Here is a 14,675-nt window from a genome sequence, read left to right as displayed (position 1 = left end):
CCCCCAGTCCTTTCTCTGTGACCCCACTAGTCCCCTCGTGAAACCCCCACTACGTTAAAGGGGAAATCAGCAGTTGAAACAATAACAAAGCCTACCACTGTTTTGGGGCTGGAGAAATGTAACCAATTTCAAATTCATAGACAGAGATATGGATGCAAGGGCTGACCATCCATGATATCAAAAATGATAGTTCTAACCATGTTTTGAGGCTATACAGTTTTGTGTACATTTACTCTGTTTTATAAACATTGGAGTTAAACAAGCTTATATTTTGGGTTCTGATGGGGTACAGCAGTTGAACTAATAAGCTCATGAGGTATTTTTAATTTAAATTCCTCAACAATCAATGGGTACATATTAATTTGTAGGGCCAAAAATTGATGTAGCAAACTGCAGATTGTCCTTTTTAAAGGGATAGGTACACATTTACATAATGTTGTAGTTACCTTTTTAAAGCTATTCAATCAGAAACCCACAATTTACACACGTTTACTGAGCTGCAACCCCCTATGGGTGGAAAACACAAAATTGGTCTTAGAACAGCTTTCAATCTACTTCTTTCTCTCAGTTTCTCTCCCCCAGAGGATGACCCAGCCAATGAGACACTAGTCAGGTCCTCGTTTGTGTCTTGCATGGCCACCTGCCACTCTCTGACCAAGCTAGAGGGAGAACTCTCCGGAGACCCAATGGACCTCAAGATGTTCAACGCTACAGGCTGGGTCAGTCGGTCGCAATGTTTTCTTTCCAATGCTGTCTGTGTTCCTGTGTGGATATTGTAACCTACAGTAGTTTCTGTTTTATACTGAAGAAAATTATAAACACAACATGTAAAGTGTTGGTCCCATGATTCATGAGCTGAAATAAAAGATCCCAGAAATGTTCCATACGCACAAAAAGCTTATGTCTCTCAAATGTTGTGCACAAATTAGTTTACATCCCTGTTCGTGAGTATTTCTCCTTTGCCAAGATAATCCATCCACCTGACAGATGTGGTGTAATGCAGACACTGGGAGTCAGGAAGCAAGTACAGGGGGTGAATTTAATAATACAAAAAACATGGAACAATACAAAACAAGAGTAGCGTCTGAACATGAGAAACAAAACTAATACTGTATACGTACAATTTCAAGAAGCTCATTAAACAGCATGACCATTACACAGGTGCACCTCGTGTTGGAGGCAATAAAAGGCCATTCTAAATGTGCAGTTTTGTCCCACACAACGCCACCAATGTCTCAAGTTTTTAGGGAGCGTGCAATTGACATGCTGACTGCAGGAATATCCACCAGACCTCTTGCCAGATAATTGAATGTTAATTTCTCTACCATAATCCGCCTCCAACGTCGTTTTAGAGAATTTGGCAGTACGTCCAACCGCCCTCTCAACCCCAGACCACGTTTAACCACGCCAGCCCAGGACCTCCACACCCGGCTTCTTTACCTGTAACATAGTCTGAGACCAGCCACCCGGACAGGTGATGAAACTGTGGGTTTGCACAATCGAAGGATTTCTGCACAAACTGTCAGAAACTGTCTCAGGGAAGCTTATCAGTGTGCTCGTCGTCCTCAACAGGGTCTTGATCTGATTGCATCGTAACCAACTTCAGTGGGCAAATGCCTTCGATGGCCACTGACACTCTGGAGAAGTGTGTTTTCATAGGTTAATTCTGGTTTTAACTGTACTGGGTAGATGGCAGACAGCGTATATGGCATCGTGTGGGCGAGCAGTTTTCTGATGTCAACGTTGTGAACAGAGAGCCCCATGGTGGCGGTGGGGTTATGGTATTTTATTGATGGCAATTTGAATGCACAGAGATACTGTGACGCGATCCCGAGGCCCTTTGTCACACCATTCATCCGCCACCATCACCTCATGTTTCAGCATGATAATGCACAGCCCCATGTCACAAGGATCTGTACACAATTCCTGGAAGTGAAAATATCCCAGTTCTCCCATGGTGTGCATACTCACCAGACATGTCACCCATTGAGCGTGTTTGGGATGCTCTGGATCGACGTGTACGACAGCGTGTTCCAGTTCCCACCAATATCCAGCAACTTTGCACAGCCATTGAAGAGGAGTGGGACAACATTCCACAGGCCACAATCAACTGCCTAATCATCTCTATGTGAAGGACATGTGTCACACTGCATTAGGAAAATGGTCACACCAGATACTGACTGGTTTTCTGATCCACTCCCCTACCTTTTTTTAAAAGTATCTGTGACCCACAGATGCATATCTGAATTCCCAGTCATGTGAAATCCATAGATTAGGCCCTAATGAATTTATTTCAATTGGCCGATTTCTTTATATGAACTGTAACTCAGTAAAATTGTTGAAATTGTTGCATGTTGTGTTTTATATTGTTATTCAGTGTAGTTTGTAGATAGCCAAGTCAATGGGGATTCCAATGAAGAGTTGTGGAAAAAGAGGCTCCAAGACAACATTGGAATGATAATCTCTCCTACACTTGTTCAGTGTAGTTATGCTAACAATGCTACACGCTAACTGCATTTCTGTAATAATACTGTAGTAATGTGTTACACATACTGGTATTACACAGGAAATGTTCCAACTTGTATATGTACTGTTGCTGACTGAAACATGCTCTGACACATTCTTCATATCTTTGTATGTCATGACAACAACACAAAATATTTTGACAGATAGTGGCAGCAGTGGGATTCTTTCTGTTAGAGCTATGGTAACAGAGCTATGGTAACAGAATAGCTGGAAGATGCTACATTAAAAAACATATATTTATTTTACCTTTATTTAAGTCAGTTAAGAACAAATTCTTACTTTCAATGACAGCCTAGGAACAGTGGGTTAACTGCCTTGTTCAGGGGCAGAACGACAGATTTTGACCATGTCAGCTCAGGGATTACGATCTTGAAAACTTCCGGTTACTAGTCCAACGCTCTAACCACTCGGCTATCTGCCACCCCGACATGCTAACATAAGCACAAAATCCCTACCACTGGTGTCAGACTGTTTCTACATTCAGCAATGTTACATTGTTGCCTTGGCAAGATGGCAGACTGGCCCCCGGGTTACCTGTCTAAATCATGTTTAGCCTGTCAGAAGGGGCTGCCAGGTTTCAAATGGGTCACTAATGTTGTTTAACACCAATGTCTGTCATGTTCAGATTCTAGAGGAGCCAACAGAGGAAGAAACAGCCCTCCACAATCCCATAATGCCCACCGTGGTGCGGCCACCCAAACAGGTGCTCCCAGAGGTCAACCAGGAAGTCAATCTAGCACAGAACATGGTACAGTATCCATAGTATGCTCTCTCCTACCTTGCTACATCTTAATATCTGGTAGATATACCTTAACTATGTTCTTTAAACCTTCTTTCCTCCTTTGTGTTTTTAGGAGTTGTCTGAGCTGACGGTAAGCACTGAGGGCTTTTTCAAATGCATCTTTCTTTTCTTCCTTGAATATTGATTTGTATGTGAATGGATTTGTTTATGAATGGGAAAAGTTGAACGGTTGAATGGATTTTGTTTGATCTTGTGCTGTCGGTCTCTCAGTTGTCCTATGAGATTGGGATCGTCCGCCAGTTTCCATTCTCGTCGGCTCTACAGAGGATGAGTGTGGTGGTCCGGAAGCTGGGGGAGAAGCGCATGGACGCCTACCTCAAGGGGGCGCCAGAGGTTGTGGCCAGCCTCTGCGCAGAGGACACAAGTTAGTTAGACCTTTATTCAGTCTTACCAGGCAACAGTTTGCCAGAACATGTACTTCTATTCCAGTACCCCGCCTGTATGTGCACTGTCAAGACAGGCTTACGCGTTTACATGAACATGCTTGCAGGTTAATAGACTATAACCCAATTAATTATTATTTTCTCTTACTCTAGTACCAGAGAGCTTCACAGAGACCTTGGAGTTTTACACCAGGCAGGGGTTCAGAGTCATAGCCTTGGCCCATCGCCAGCTGGAGGCCAAACTCTCCTGGCACAAGGTCCAGAACCTCAACAGGTAGTACAATGTGCTTAATGCAATGGGAAGAATAGAATCACAGGAGTGAGAACTGACTTATTTCTTGTTAGAAGATTCAAGACATTTGAATGTGTGAATTTGTGAACTTCCCCCTTTCACAAATAGTGTAACTTTTTTTAAATATTTGCTGGATTATGTGGGATAAGTTCTTATTCTTTAATTGATTGATCTGTTTTCTATACCCGTCAGAGATCTCATAGAGACCAATATGGAGTTCCTTGGGCTCATAATCATGGAAAACAAGCTAAAGGAAGAGACTTCTGGGGTTTTAAAAGACCTGCGACGTGCAAACATCCGCACTGTGATGGTTACAGGTGAATAAGCCAATCATATACAGTCTTCATCTACGGTACAAAATGTTGTCAGTATTCTGGGAGATTGTTTAGGTTTGCTAGTGCCGTTTTCTACTGTAGCGTGTACCAATCTTACCAATATTCAATACCATAGTCCCACCAGCACTTTACACTGAAGCAACCATCAGTACTGCAAAGCCATATAAACTGCTGTTATGTCATTTGGAATGACTAAGTTCACTACCACTAGCTGCCACCCCTACACTGATAACAATGAAAATGTTGAGCGTCTTACATTTTACATGTTAGTCATTTAACTTGTTTTGCATCTTGTTGTCATCTCTCTCTGTCTGACTGTAGGCGATAATATGCTAACCGCTATATCAGTAGCCAGGGACTGTGGGATGATAACCCCTCATGAGAGGGTCATCGTAGCAGACGCCACACCTCCCAAAGACATCCAGCCTGCTACGATCAATTGGCACTACACAGAGAACCACGCCACCAGCAAAGACAACCGTGTTGAGGTGAGGGGAAAAACGTAATTAAAAGACGTGGATTGATATTAAACTATTCTATAAAGACAGGATATGAGTCTATTAAACAAGTCTCACTTGGAAACAAAGTGAGACATCCTTAAAAAGTACTCCCTGGATAAATAATGCAGTATGTGTACATTCAGTATATTACATGTCCTGTAGCCTAAGGACACAGTTTCTCTTTTCCTCATTGATGTTGTTGCAAATGATGATCCATCATGGCCGTTCATGTCGCCCTTTTCTCTATTGTTTCCCAGTCAGCGGAAATCAGCCTTGACGATGTAGGCCATGAGGCTTATGGTGAGCAGCACAAGCAGCAGGAGCAGGGCTACCATTTCGCCATGAGTGGCAGGTCCTTTGCTGTCATCACCGAACACTTCCCTGACCTAGTCCAAAAGGTTAGTGCCAAACTCCATCACTCTGGACAATAGAAATGAAATGACTGTACGATGACAGACATACTAAATTGCTACATTCTAGTGTTCAGTGCCTCCCTTAACTGAGCTGGGTTTGTAATACCTAGATGGTAAACCCTTATTAAAACTAAATGCATGCTATTCAATCGTTCCCTGCCCAAACCTGCTCGCCGGTCCAGCATCACTACTCTGGACGGCTCTGACTTAGAATATGTGGACAACAACAAATACCTGGGTGTCTGGTTAGACTGTAAACTCTTCTTCCAGACTCACATTAAGCATCTCCAATCCAAAATTAAATCTAGAATCGGCTTCCTATATCGCAACAAAGCATCCTTCACTCATGCTGCCAAACATACCCTCGTAAAACTGACCATCCTACCGATCCTCGACTTCAGTGATGTCATCTATAAAATAGTCTCCAACACTCTACTCAACAAACTTTGTCACCAAAGCCCCATACACTACCCATCATTGCGACCTGTACGCTCTCGTTGGTTGTCCCTCGTTTCATACTCGTCGCCAAACCCACTGGCTACAGGTTATCTACAAGTCTCTGCTAGGTAAATCCCCGCCTTATCTCAGCTCACTGGTCACCATAGCAGCACCCACTCGTAGCAAGTACTCCAGCAGGTATATCTCACTGGTCACCCACAAAGCCAATTCCTCCTTCGGCCGCCTTTCCTTCCAGTTCTCTGCTGCCAATGACTGGAGCGAACTGCAAAAATCTCTGAAGCTGGAGACTCACACTTCCCTCACTAGTTTATCAATAGCCTAGCATAGCATTATGTCCAGCTAGCAGCAGGAAGCTTGGTCACAAAAATCAGAAAAGCATCAAATTAATAGTTTACCTTTGATGATCTTCAGATGTTTTCACTGACGAGACTCCCAGTTAGACAGCAAATGTTCCTTTTGTTCCATAAAGATTATTTTTATACCCAAAATACCTCCGTTTGTTTGTCACGTTATGTTCAGAAATCCACCGGAAATAGCGGTCACGACAAATCCAAATTATATCCATAATATCGACAGAAACATGGCAAACATTTTTTATAATCAATCCTCAAGGTGTTTTTCAAATATTTATTCGATAATATATCAACCGGAACAGTTGGCTTTTCAGTAGGACAGGGAGGAAAAATGGCTACCCCTCTCTTTTACGCAAGAATCACTCTGAGAGCCATCAGCTGGCCACTTACGCAATGTGTTCGTTTACGCTCATTCTTCAACATAAGGGCGTGACACTACGTCTAAAGGCTGTAGACACCTTAGGGAAGACGTAGAAAAAGGAATCTGGTTGATATCCCTTTCAATGGGCAATAGGGATGGATAGAAAGACAGGTTTCAAAATAAGGGTCACTTCCTGATTGGATTTTTCTCAGGATTTCACCTGCTATATTAGTTCTGTTATACTCACAGACAATATTATTACCGTTTTGGAGTGATTTCTATCCTAAGCTGTCAATTATATGCATATTCTAGCATCTGGTCCTGAGAAATAGGCAGTTTACTTTGGGAACGTTATTTTTCCAAAAATAAAAATAGTGCCCCCTAGTTTCAACAGGTTTTAACTTACCTCATTTGCACTCACTGTAAATAGATGTTTTGTTTTCTTTGTTCTACTGTATTATTGACTGTATGTTTTGTTTATTCCATGTGTAACTCTGTGTTGTTGTATGTGTCGAATTGCTATGCTTTATCTTGGCCAGGTCGCAGTTGCAAATGAGAACTTGTTCTCAACTAGCCTACCTGGTTAAATAAAGGTGAAATAAAAAGATTATGGACATCATGGCTCTGTTTACACAGGCAGCCAAATTCAGATATTTTTCATTGGTCTTTTGACCAATCAGATTAACTCTTTTGTCATTAATTGGGCAAAAGATCAGAATTAGGCTGCATGTGTAAATGCAGCTTTAGTCACACTAATACCACGTTATTTGATGCTAGTGTTATGCTCTGTCTGTCCACTGGGTGGTGCTGTAGCTGGCACTGCATGCCACAATATTCGCCCGCATGGCTCCTGACCAGAAGACTCAGCTGGTAGAGGTCCTACAGAGTGTGGAGTGAGTCTCCTCTTCAGCACTAACCCCTACAAGCACAAGACGTTCAAAATAGTTCTTTTTGGATGAAAATACCTATTTTTGGATGAAAATACGTCCTTTTGGAATCACGTCTTGTGCTTACTGGGAAACTACATTATGCTACATTTCTGTCATCCAGCGAAGTAATATGTTGACCACTTGGCTTTAATTGCCTCTTTTTTTTTTGCCCTTCTTTGCAGCTATACTGTAGGGATGTGTGGTGATGGTGCCAATGACTGTGGCGTAAGTATGGGGTTGTCATTTTTATGTGTACTACTGTTCTGGAGAGATGTAGAGTGAAGAGTGTTTTTCATCTCATAATTTAAAAGCATGTTTTACTACAATTAATGTGGTCCTTTGTAGCTCAGTTGATAGAGCATGGCGCTTGCAACACCAGGATAGTGGGTTTGAGTCCCGGGACCATCCTTATGTAAAATGCATGCACACATGATTGTAAGTTGTTTTGCATAGGAGCAGCTGCTAAATGGCATATATTGATTTGATTTTGCTGTGAAGAATGCTTGAATGGGGCAGATTAGTGTTTCTATGATCAGGGCCACTGTTCAGACCATAGGATCAACTGTTTTCAAACTGGACACAGTTCAAGCAGTATGACATAAGTGGGCAGTATTCTCCTGACGCCACTATTAGGAACAGACATCTCTTTCCTGTAATGTCGCCCTCTTTTAACTCTGCTATAAAATGTATTTTAGCAGACAGGCTATTACCTTTCTCCTGGCCTCCATGGGAATTAAACCCACAACCAATGTTCCAAGCAATTATTTGGAGCACATCGAGTGACCTCCCCTCCTCCCTCTGCTATCTCCAGGCCCTAAAGAGAGCTCACAGTGGGATCTCTCTGTCAGAGCTGGAGGCCTCGGTCGCCTCCCCCTTCACCTCCTCCACCGCCAACATCTCCTGTGTGCCCAACCTCATTAGGTACTGTAGCATCAATCAGATGTTTTTTTACAAAGCCCTTTTTACATCATCAGTTGTCACAGTGCTTTACAGTAACCCAAGCCTAAAACCCCAAAGAGCAAGCAACGCAGAGGCAGAAGCACAGTGGCCAGAGACAACTCCCTGGAAGGCAGGAATCTTGGAATAAACCTATAGAGGAAATAGCATCCCTTTTCATCAACAATGTCAAATGTCTCTTTATTTGACAGTCCTTATACAATTGTTATAAGGTACTTGGCACAAGTACCTGTCAAATATCTGTCTGTGGAATAAAATGTATCTTCTGAAGTATTTGAAGTGCTATATCAAAGTAGTCTCGGAGTTGCCAGTCTGAATGATGGCCTGTTGTTTCTCCACAGAGAGGGGAGAGCTGCTCTCATCACTTCCTTCTGTGTGTTCAAGTTCATGGCCCTGTACAGCATCATCCAGTACCTCAGTGTCACGCTCCTCTACTCTGTGAGTACCGGTCCCAGATCAGTTTAGCTACTAAGCTCAACTGACAAACATGATAACGGCTGGTTTGAGATAAGTGTAGCTGCTTTGATCAACTGATGAATATGGTAATGACTGGTTTGAGATCAGTTTTAAGGGGTTGTGTCTCCATGTTCTAGATCCTCAGCAACCTGGGAGACTTCCAGTTCCTCTTCATTGACGTTGCTATCATTCTGATCATTGCCTTCACAAGTGAGTAATAGAAACCTGTCTCCAGAATGTTTTAACCAGCATTACTTGAGTTGAGTATCCAAGCAGACATTGATAGTTTCTTTATGGGGACTCAAATATTCACATCCTAATTGCTGTATCACTGAAATTAATGACTAAAATTGATAAAAAATGTACTGCCATTTATTGATTTCCTATTGTTCATTATTTATTGTAAGTGAGTCTGAACCCGGCGTGGAAGGTTCTGGTGGCGCAGCGCCCCCCGTCCAGTCTAATCTCAGGCCCTCTGCTGTTCTCCGTGCTGACCCAGATCCTCACCTGTCTGGCCTTCCAGATCCTGGCCTTCCTCTGGGTCCGGGGCCAGAACTGGTACGAGAAATGGACGCCCCTCTCAGAGTGAGTACTGTGCTGTGCTACCTGTGCTGTGCAATACCCAATTTTTCAGTTTTTGATTTGTTAAAAAAGTTTGAAATATCCAATAAATGTCGTTCCACTTCATGATTGTGTCCCACTTGTTGTTGATTCTTCACAAAAAAATACAGTTTTATATCTTTATGTTTGAAGCCTGAAATGTGGCAAAAGGTCGCAAAGTTCAAGGGGGCCGAATACTTTCGCAAGGCACTGTATATGATCCAAAATATTATCTGATGGTCCAACAAAATGATCTGAGACACTTACTTTATATGGAAGGTCCAAAAAAGAATTGTAGGACACAACCTCAGATGGTCCAACAACCCAATCCAGAAGTCCAAGAAAGTTATCTGGGGGTCTAAGGGATTGATAAGGGGTACTCCACCAGTCCATCTAGGAAGTCCATCTAAAGGTCAATAGACTCTTAGACTTTTGCTCTGGACGACAGTTGCGGTCTTGGCATATCCTGGAAACAATCTGAGGTACAATAGCAGGCCCATGTAATTATGTCCAAGAAAGTTATCTTCATGCTAACCCAAGTTTCTCTTCAACAGTGCTTGTAATGTTTCCAGTGCCAATCTCACCCATGGTCCCAACATAACGTCACATGTCGACCACAAGAACATTAGGAACTATGAGAACACTACACTCTTCTACGTCTCCTCCTTCCAGTACCTGGCAGTGGCCATCATCTTCTCCAAAGGAAAACCTTTCAGACAGCCAAGCTATAAAAACTGTAAGCTCCACTTGTGTATTGTTAACTGTGCTTGAATCCACAGTAACAGCAGATTTAAGATGCTAATGTTATTGTTTGACATAGAGCTAAAATTTACTATAAAGCTATGGTTTACTTTATTGATTTGTCAATCTGGGCTTTAATTCCAGTCAATTCAGAAAGTTAACCAAATTCAATTTTAATCTCCAAATGTTCCTCATTGAAAAGCATTGAAGAGAATTGGAATTTCAGTGTACTTCCAGAATTGACTGGAATTTAAATGTAATTGACCCTGACACTGATTATATTAAATTGTCCATATGAGCAGCAAAATGGCCTAGTTACTGGTGACCTCATTTTGTTTGAACCAATGTCAATAGGGCCGTTCATGCTATCCTGTATGGCTCTGTACATATTCCTCTTCATGATCATGCTGTATCCTGTTCCTGCCATCGACAATTTCCTGGAGGTGAGTGAGACAAAATGGCCGACCCAAAATGGCTGCCGTTGCCTGGCATGATGTGGTGCAGTGTATGCTTTGCCTTGTGGCGCTTTTGTCTTGAGACTAGCTAACCCCATCCTATTGCGCTCTTTCCCCGTAGATTGTGTGTGTTCCCCATGAATGGCGCATAACAGTGGTCATCATTGTCCTAGTGAACGCTGTTGTGTCTTTCCTATTGGAGGTACAGTATGCTATAGGGAACTTCATGTGTATTCACCCTACAATCTGTCTCTACAGGATTCAGCTTGTTGAGAATCTTGCATGTAGACATTTGTGATTATTAAATGACACCAATCCAATCAATTGATACAATCCCTCAATAATCAAATATAACAACCCCATTGAATCATAATTTCTTAATTAATGTGTGCTTTTATTTTTGAATGTTGTTCTGAGTGACATCCTTGTCTTTGCTCATAACCTGATCATCACCCCCTAATTATGGACGATCAGCAGCCATTTTGTTTTCACTCCTGCCCAATGAAATCTTCCTTAGACTTTGGTCCTTGACATCATCTTATGGAAGCTGGTGTTCAGTCGAGACAAGCAGGGGGGCAGCGATGGCATGGCCGTCACCTCCGCTACTCTCACACCTCAGGTTGGGAATGTTTAGGCTTTGCCCCTTTATTTTGTTCTCTTTCACTTTGTAGATCGAGTAGTTGCCCCCCCCCCCCCACTATGACCCATAGTAGTCCCCCCCCCCCACTATGACCCATAGTAGTCCCCCTCCCCACTATGACCCATAGTAGTTTCCCCCCCCCCCACTATGACCCATAGTAGTTGTGCCCCCGCCACTATGACCCATAGTAGTTGTCCCTCCCGTTACCCCCCCCCCCCCCCCCAATGCATGTACAACGTTGATACATTGATCCTTGCTCTGGCTTCCGAGTTTAAGTGGCAGGTAATTTTAGAAATAAAATATAATCTTAATAATCAGGTATGAAAGATCCAATATGAAAGAATATTGTCTGATACTGATATTTACTAATATTGATACCAATATTATGTTTTTAGCAATTATTGTCCTACACAGATATTTAGTCTAATATACAGTGCATTCAGAAAGTATTCAGACCCCTTGACTTTTTCCACATTTTGTTACGTTACAGCATTATTCTAAAATGGATTAAATAAAAAAATGTCCTCATCAATTTACACACAATACCCCATAAATGACAAAGTGAAAACAGGCATTTAAAAATGTTTGCTACTTTATAAAAAAAACTAAACAGAAATATTTGGAAAGGCACACACCTGTCTATATAAGGTCCAACAGTTGACAGTGCCTGTCAGAGCAAAAACTAAGCAGTGAGGTTGAAGGAATTGTCCGTATATCTCCGAGACAGGATTGTGTCGAGGCACAGATCTGGAGATGGGGAGCAAAACATTTCTGCAGCATTTAAGGTCCCCAAGAAGCATTCTTCAATGGAAGAAGTTTGGAACCACCAAGACTCTTCCTAGAGCTGGCTACTTGGCCAAACTGAACAATCGGGGGAAAAGGGCCTTGGTCAGGGAGATAACCAAGAACCCGATGGTCACTCTGACTGAGCTCCAGAGTTTCTCCGTGGAGATGGGAGAACCTTCCAGAAAGTCAACCATCTCTGCCGCACTCCACCAATTAGGCCTTTATGGTAGAGTGGCCAGATGGAAGCCACTCCTCAGTAAAAGTCACATGACAGCCCACTTAGGAGTTTGCTGGCCCAACGCTCTAACCACTAGGCTACCTGCCGCCCCAACTTGAGAGGATCTGCAGAGAATGGGAGAAACTCCCCAAATACAAGTGTGACAAGCTTATAGCGTCATACACAAGAACATTCAAGGCTGTAATCGCTGCCAAAGGTGCTTCAACAAAGTACTGAGTAAAGGGTCTGAATACTTACAGTATTTAGTCAGCCACCAATTGTGCAAGTTCTCCCACTTAAAAAGATGAGAGAGGCCTGTAATTTTCATCATAGGTACACTTCAACTATGACAGACAATGAGAAAAAAAATCCAGAAAATCACACTGTGGGATTTTTAATGAATTTATTAGCAAATTATGGTGGAAAATAAGTATTTGGTCAATAACAAAAGTTTATTTCAATACTTTGTTATATACCCTTTGTTGGCAATAACAGAGGTCAAACGTTTTCTGTAAGTCTTCACAAGGTTTTCACACACTGTTGCTGGTATTTTGGCCCATTCCTCCATGCAGATCTCCTCTAGAGCAGTGATGTTTTGGGGCTGTTGCTGGGCAACACGGACTTTCAACTCCCTCCAAAGATTTTCTATGGGGTTGAGATCTGGAGACTGGCTAGGCCACTCTAGGACCCCACAGTTGATTCAAACCAAGCTGCTTACCTATTGCAGATTCAGTCTTCCCAGCCTGGTGCAGGTCTACAATTTTGTTTCTGGTGTCCTTTAACAGCTCTTTGGTCTTGGCCATAGTGGAGTTTGGAGTGTGATTGTTTGAGGTTGTGGACAGGTGTCTTTTATACTGATAACAAGTTCAAACAGGTGCCATTAATACAGGTAACGAGTGGAGGACAGAGGAGCCTCTTCAAGAAGAAGTTACAGGTCTGTGAGAGCCAGAAATCTTGCATGTTTGTAGGTTACCAAATACTTATTACAGGCCTCTCTCATCTTTTTAAGTGGGAGAACTTGCACAATTGGTGGCTGACTAAATACTTTTTTGCCCCACTGTATGTAAATGTGATATTTCAGTTTTATTTTTATTTTTTTATAAATCTTCTAAAAATCTGTTTTTGCTTTGTCATTATGGGTTATTGTGTTTAGATTGATGAGAGAAAAAAAAATATTTAATCAATTTTATAATAGAGGCTGTATTGTAACAAAATGTGGGAAAAGTCAGGGTCTGAATACTTACCGAATGCTCTGTATCATGCATTATTACTAGGAATAAAAATACTTTCTGTAGCATTTGAAAAGCAACCACTGGCGTACCACACACCACTGCAAGGTTGCCCCCCAGAACCCTGGAGGTCTCCAATTCCCCCCCCCCAGAACCCTGGAGGTCTCCAATCCCCCCCCCCCCCCCAGAACCCTGGAGGTCTCCAATCGCCCTCCCCCCAGAACCCTGGAGGTCTCCAATCGCCCTCCCCCCGGAACCCTGGAGGTCTCCAATCCCCCTCCCCCCAGGACCCTAGAGATCTCCAACCCCCCCCCCCCCCCCCCAGAACCCTGGATGTTTCCCCCCTGCCGCCAGAACCCTGGAGGTCTCCAATCCCCCCACTCCGCCCAGAACCCTGGAGGTCTCCAATCTCCCCCTGCCCAGAACCCTGGAGGTCTCCAAACCACCCCCAGAACCCTGGAGGTCTCCAAACCACCCCCAGAACCCTGGAGGTCTCCAATCCCCCCCAAACCCCTGGAGGTCTCCAATCCCCCTCCCCAAACCCCTGGAGGTCTACAATCCCCCCCCAAACCCCTGGAGGTCTCCAATCCGCCCTTCCCAGAAAGCATATGAACAGGTCATAAGCCATAGCAAAAATGTTGAGAATTACAGGACATTTGCTTAAAAAATCTAAATTCTCTCAGCCTCATTGCAAAATGTGTAGAATAGCATGCTATTAACTATAAAACAGCGCGTTTTTGTCTCTGCCCCATGCCAATGTGTGTAGAATTGCTGGAAATTTGCTTTGAAGCAACAAAATTTTCTCTTAGCATTGCAAAATGTGTCAAATAACATGAGATTAGCAACATGTGTAGAATTGTACACTAAAGGCAACTGTGGTCCATGCTGATACTGGGTGATTGCTCACGAAACTAGGGGGAAAAAGACCATGATTTGGGGGATATTTACTAAATATAATCCATAGAAGGTTCCTTTCGGAGGAAGGATTGTTGACATACATTTGACCTTTTGTATCTGAAAGCGTAATTGAGTAATAATGTGGTGCTACAAAGCCAAAAAGTGTTGTATGAAGCTTTACCGCTGGCTTTGTGATATGAGTAGTATTTTGATTTCCATAACAATTTTACATTGGTCAGCCTATAAAAAATATAAACATCAATATTGAAAATATTTGACTAATTGTTCAATATATTGTTGAACATAATATACTCTTAAGTCAGTGTTAATCAATATGTTTTGTA

General features: G+C 42.6%; 1 protein-coding gene across 4 annotated transcripts in view; it reads left to right on the top strand.

The window, feature by feature from the left end:
* LOC135558466 (polyamine-transporting ATPase 13A3-like) overlaps nucleotides 1–14,675 on the top strand; it is a 41,290-nt gene that overhangs the window by 19,422 nt on the left and 7,193 nt on the right. For 2 of the 4 annotated variants that reach the window (XM_064992271.1, XM_064992272.1), the window contains exons 15-32: nucleotides 569–719; nucleotides 3,152–3,274; nucleotides 3,381–3,398; nucleotides 3,539–3,692; nucleotides 3,865–3,985; nucleotides 4,196–4,320; nucleotides 4,660–4,826; nucleotides 5,096–5,236; nucleotides 7,238–7,317; nucleotides 7,536–7,578; nucleotides 8,165–8,274; nucleotides 8,652–8,748; nucleotides 8,904–8,976; nucleotides 9,174–9,351; nucleotides 9,921–10,102; nucleotides 10,462–10,550; nucleotides 10,684–10,764; nucleotides 11,080–11,181. In XM_064992271.1, the coding sequence (XP_064848343.1) occupies nucleotides 569–719; nucleotides 3,152–3,274; nucleotides 3,381–3,398; nucleotides 3,539–3,692; nucleotides 3,865–3,985; nucleotides 4,196–4,320; nucleotides 4,660–4,826; nucleotides 5,096–5,236; nucleotides 7,238–7,317; nucleotides 7,536–7,578; nucleotides 8,165–8,274; nucleotides 8,652–8,748; nucleotides 8,904–8,976; nucleotides 9,174–9,351; nucleotides 9,921–10,102; nucleotides 10,462–10,550; nucleotides 10,684–10,764; nucleotides 11,080–11,181 (2,035 nt within the window). The remainder of the gene's footprint in view (nucleotides 1–568; nucleotides 720–3,151; nucleotides 3,275–3,380; nucleotides 3,399–3,538; nucleotides 3,693–3,864; nucleotides 3,986–4,195; nucleotides 4,321–4,659; nucleotides 4,827–5,095; nucleotides 5,237–7,237; nucleotides 7,318–7,535; nucleotides 7,579–8,164; nucleotides 8,275–8,651; nucleotides 8,749–8,903; nucleotides 8,977–9,173; nucleotides 9,352–9,920; nucleotides 10,103–10,461; nucleotides 10,551–10,683; nucleotides 10,765–11,079; nucleotides 11,182–14,675) is intronic. The other 2 variants (XM_064992273.1, XM_064992274.1) reach the window with 2 other exon arrangements.

Source organism: Oncorhynchus masou, chromosome 17 (genome assembly GCF_036934945.1).
Source record: "Oncorhynchus masou masou isolate Uvic2021 chromosome 17, UVic_Omas_1.1, whole genome shotgun sequence".
In the NCBI taxonomy this organism is placed as follows: Eukaryota; Metazoa; Chordata; class Actinopteri; order Salmoniformes; family Salmonidae; genus Oncorhynchus; species Oncorhynchus masou.
This window is presented reverse-complemented; position numbering and strand designations above follow the sequence as displayed.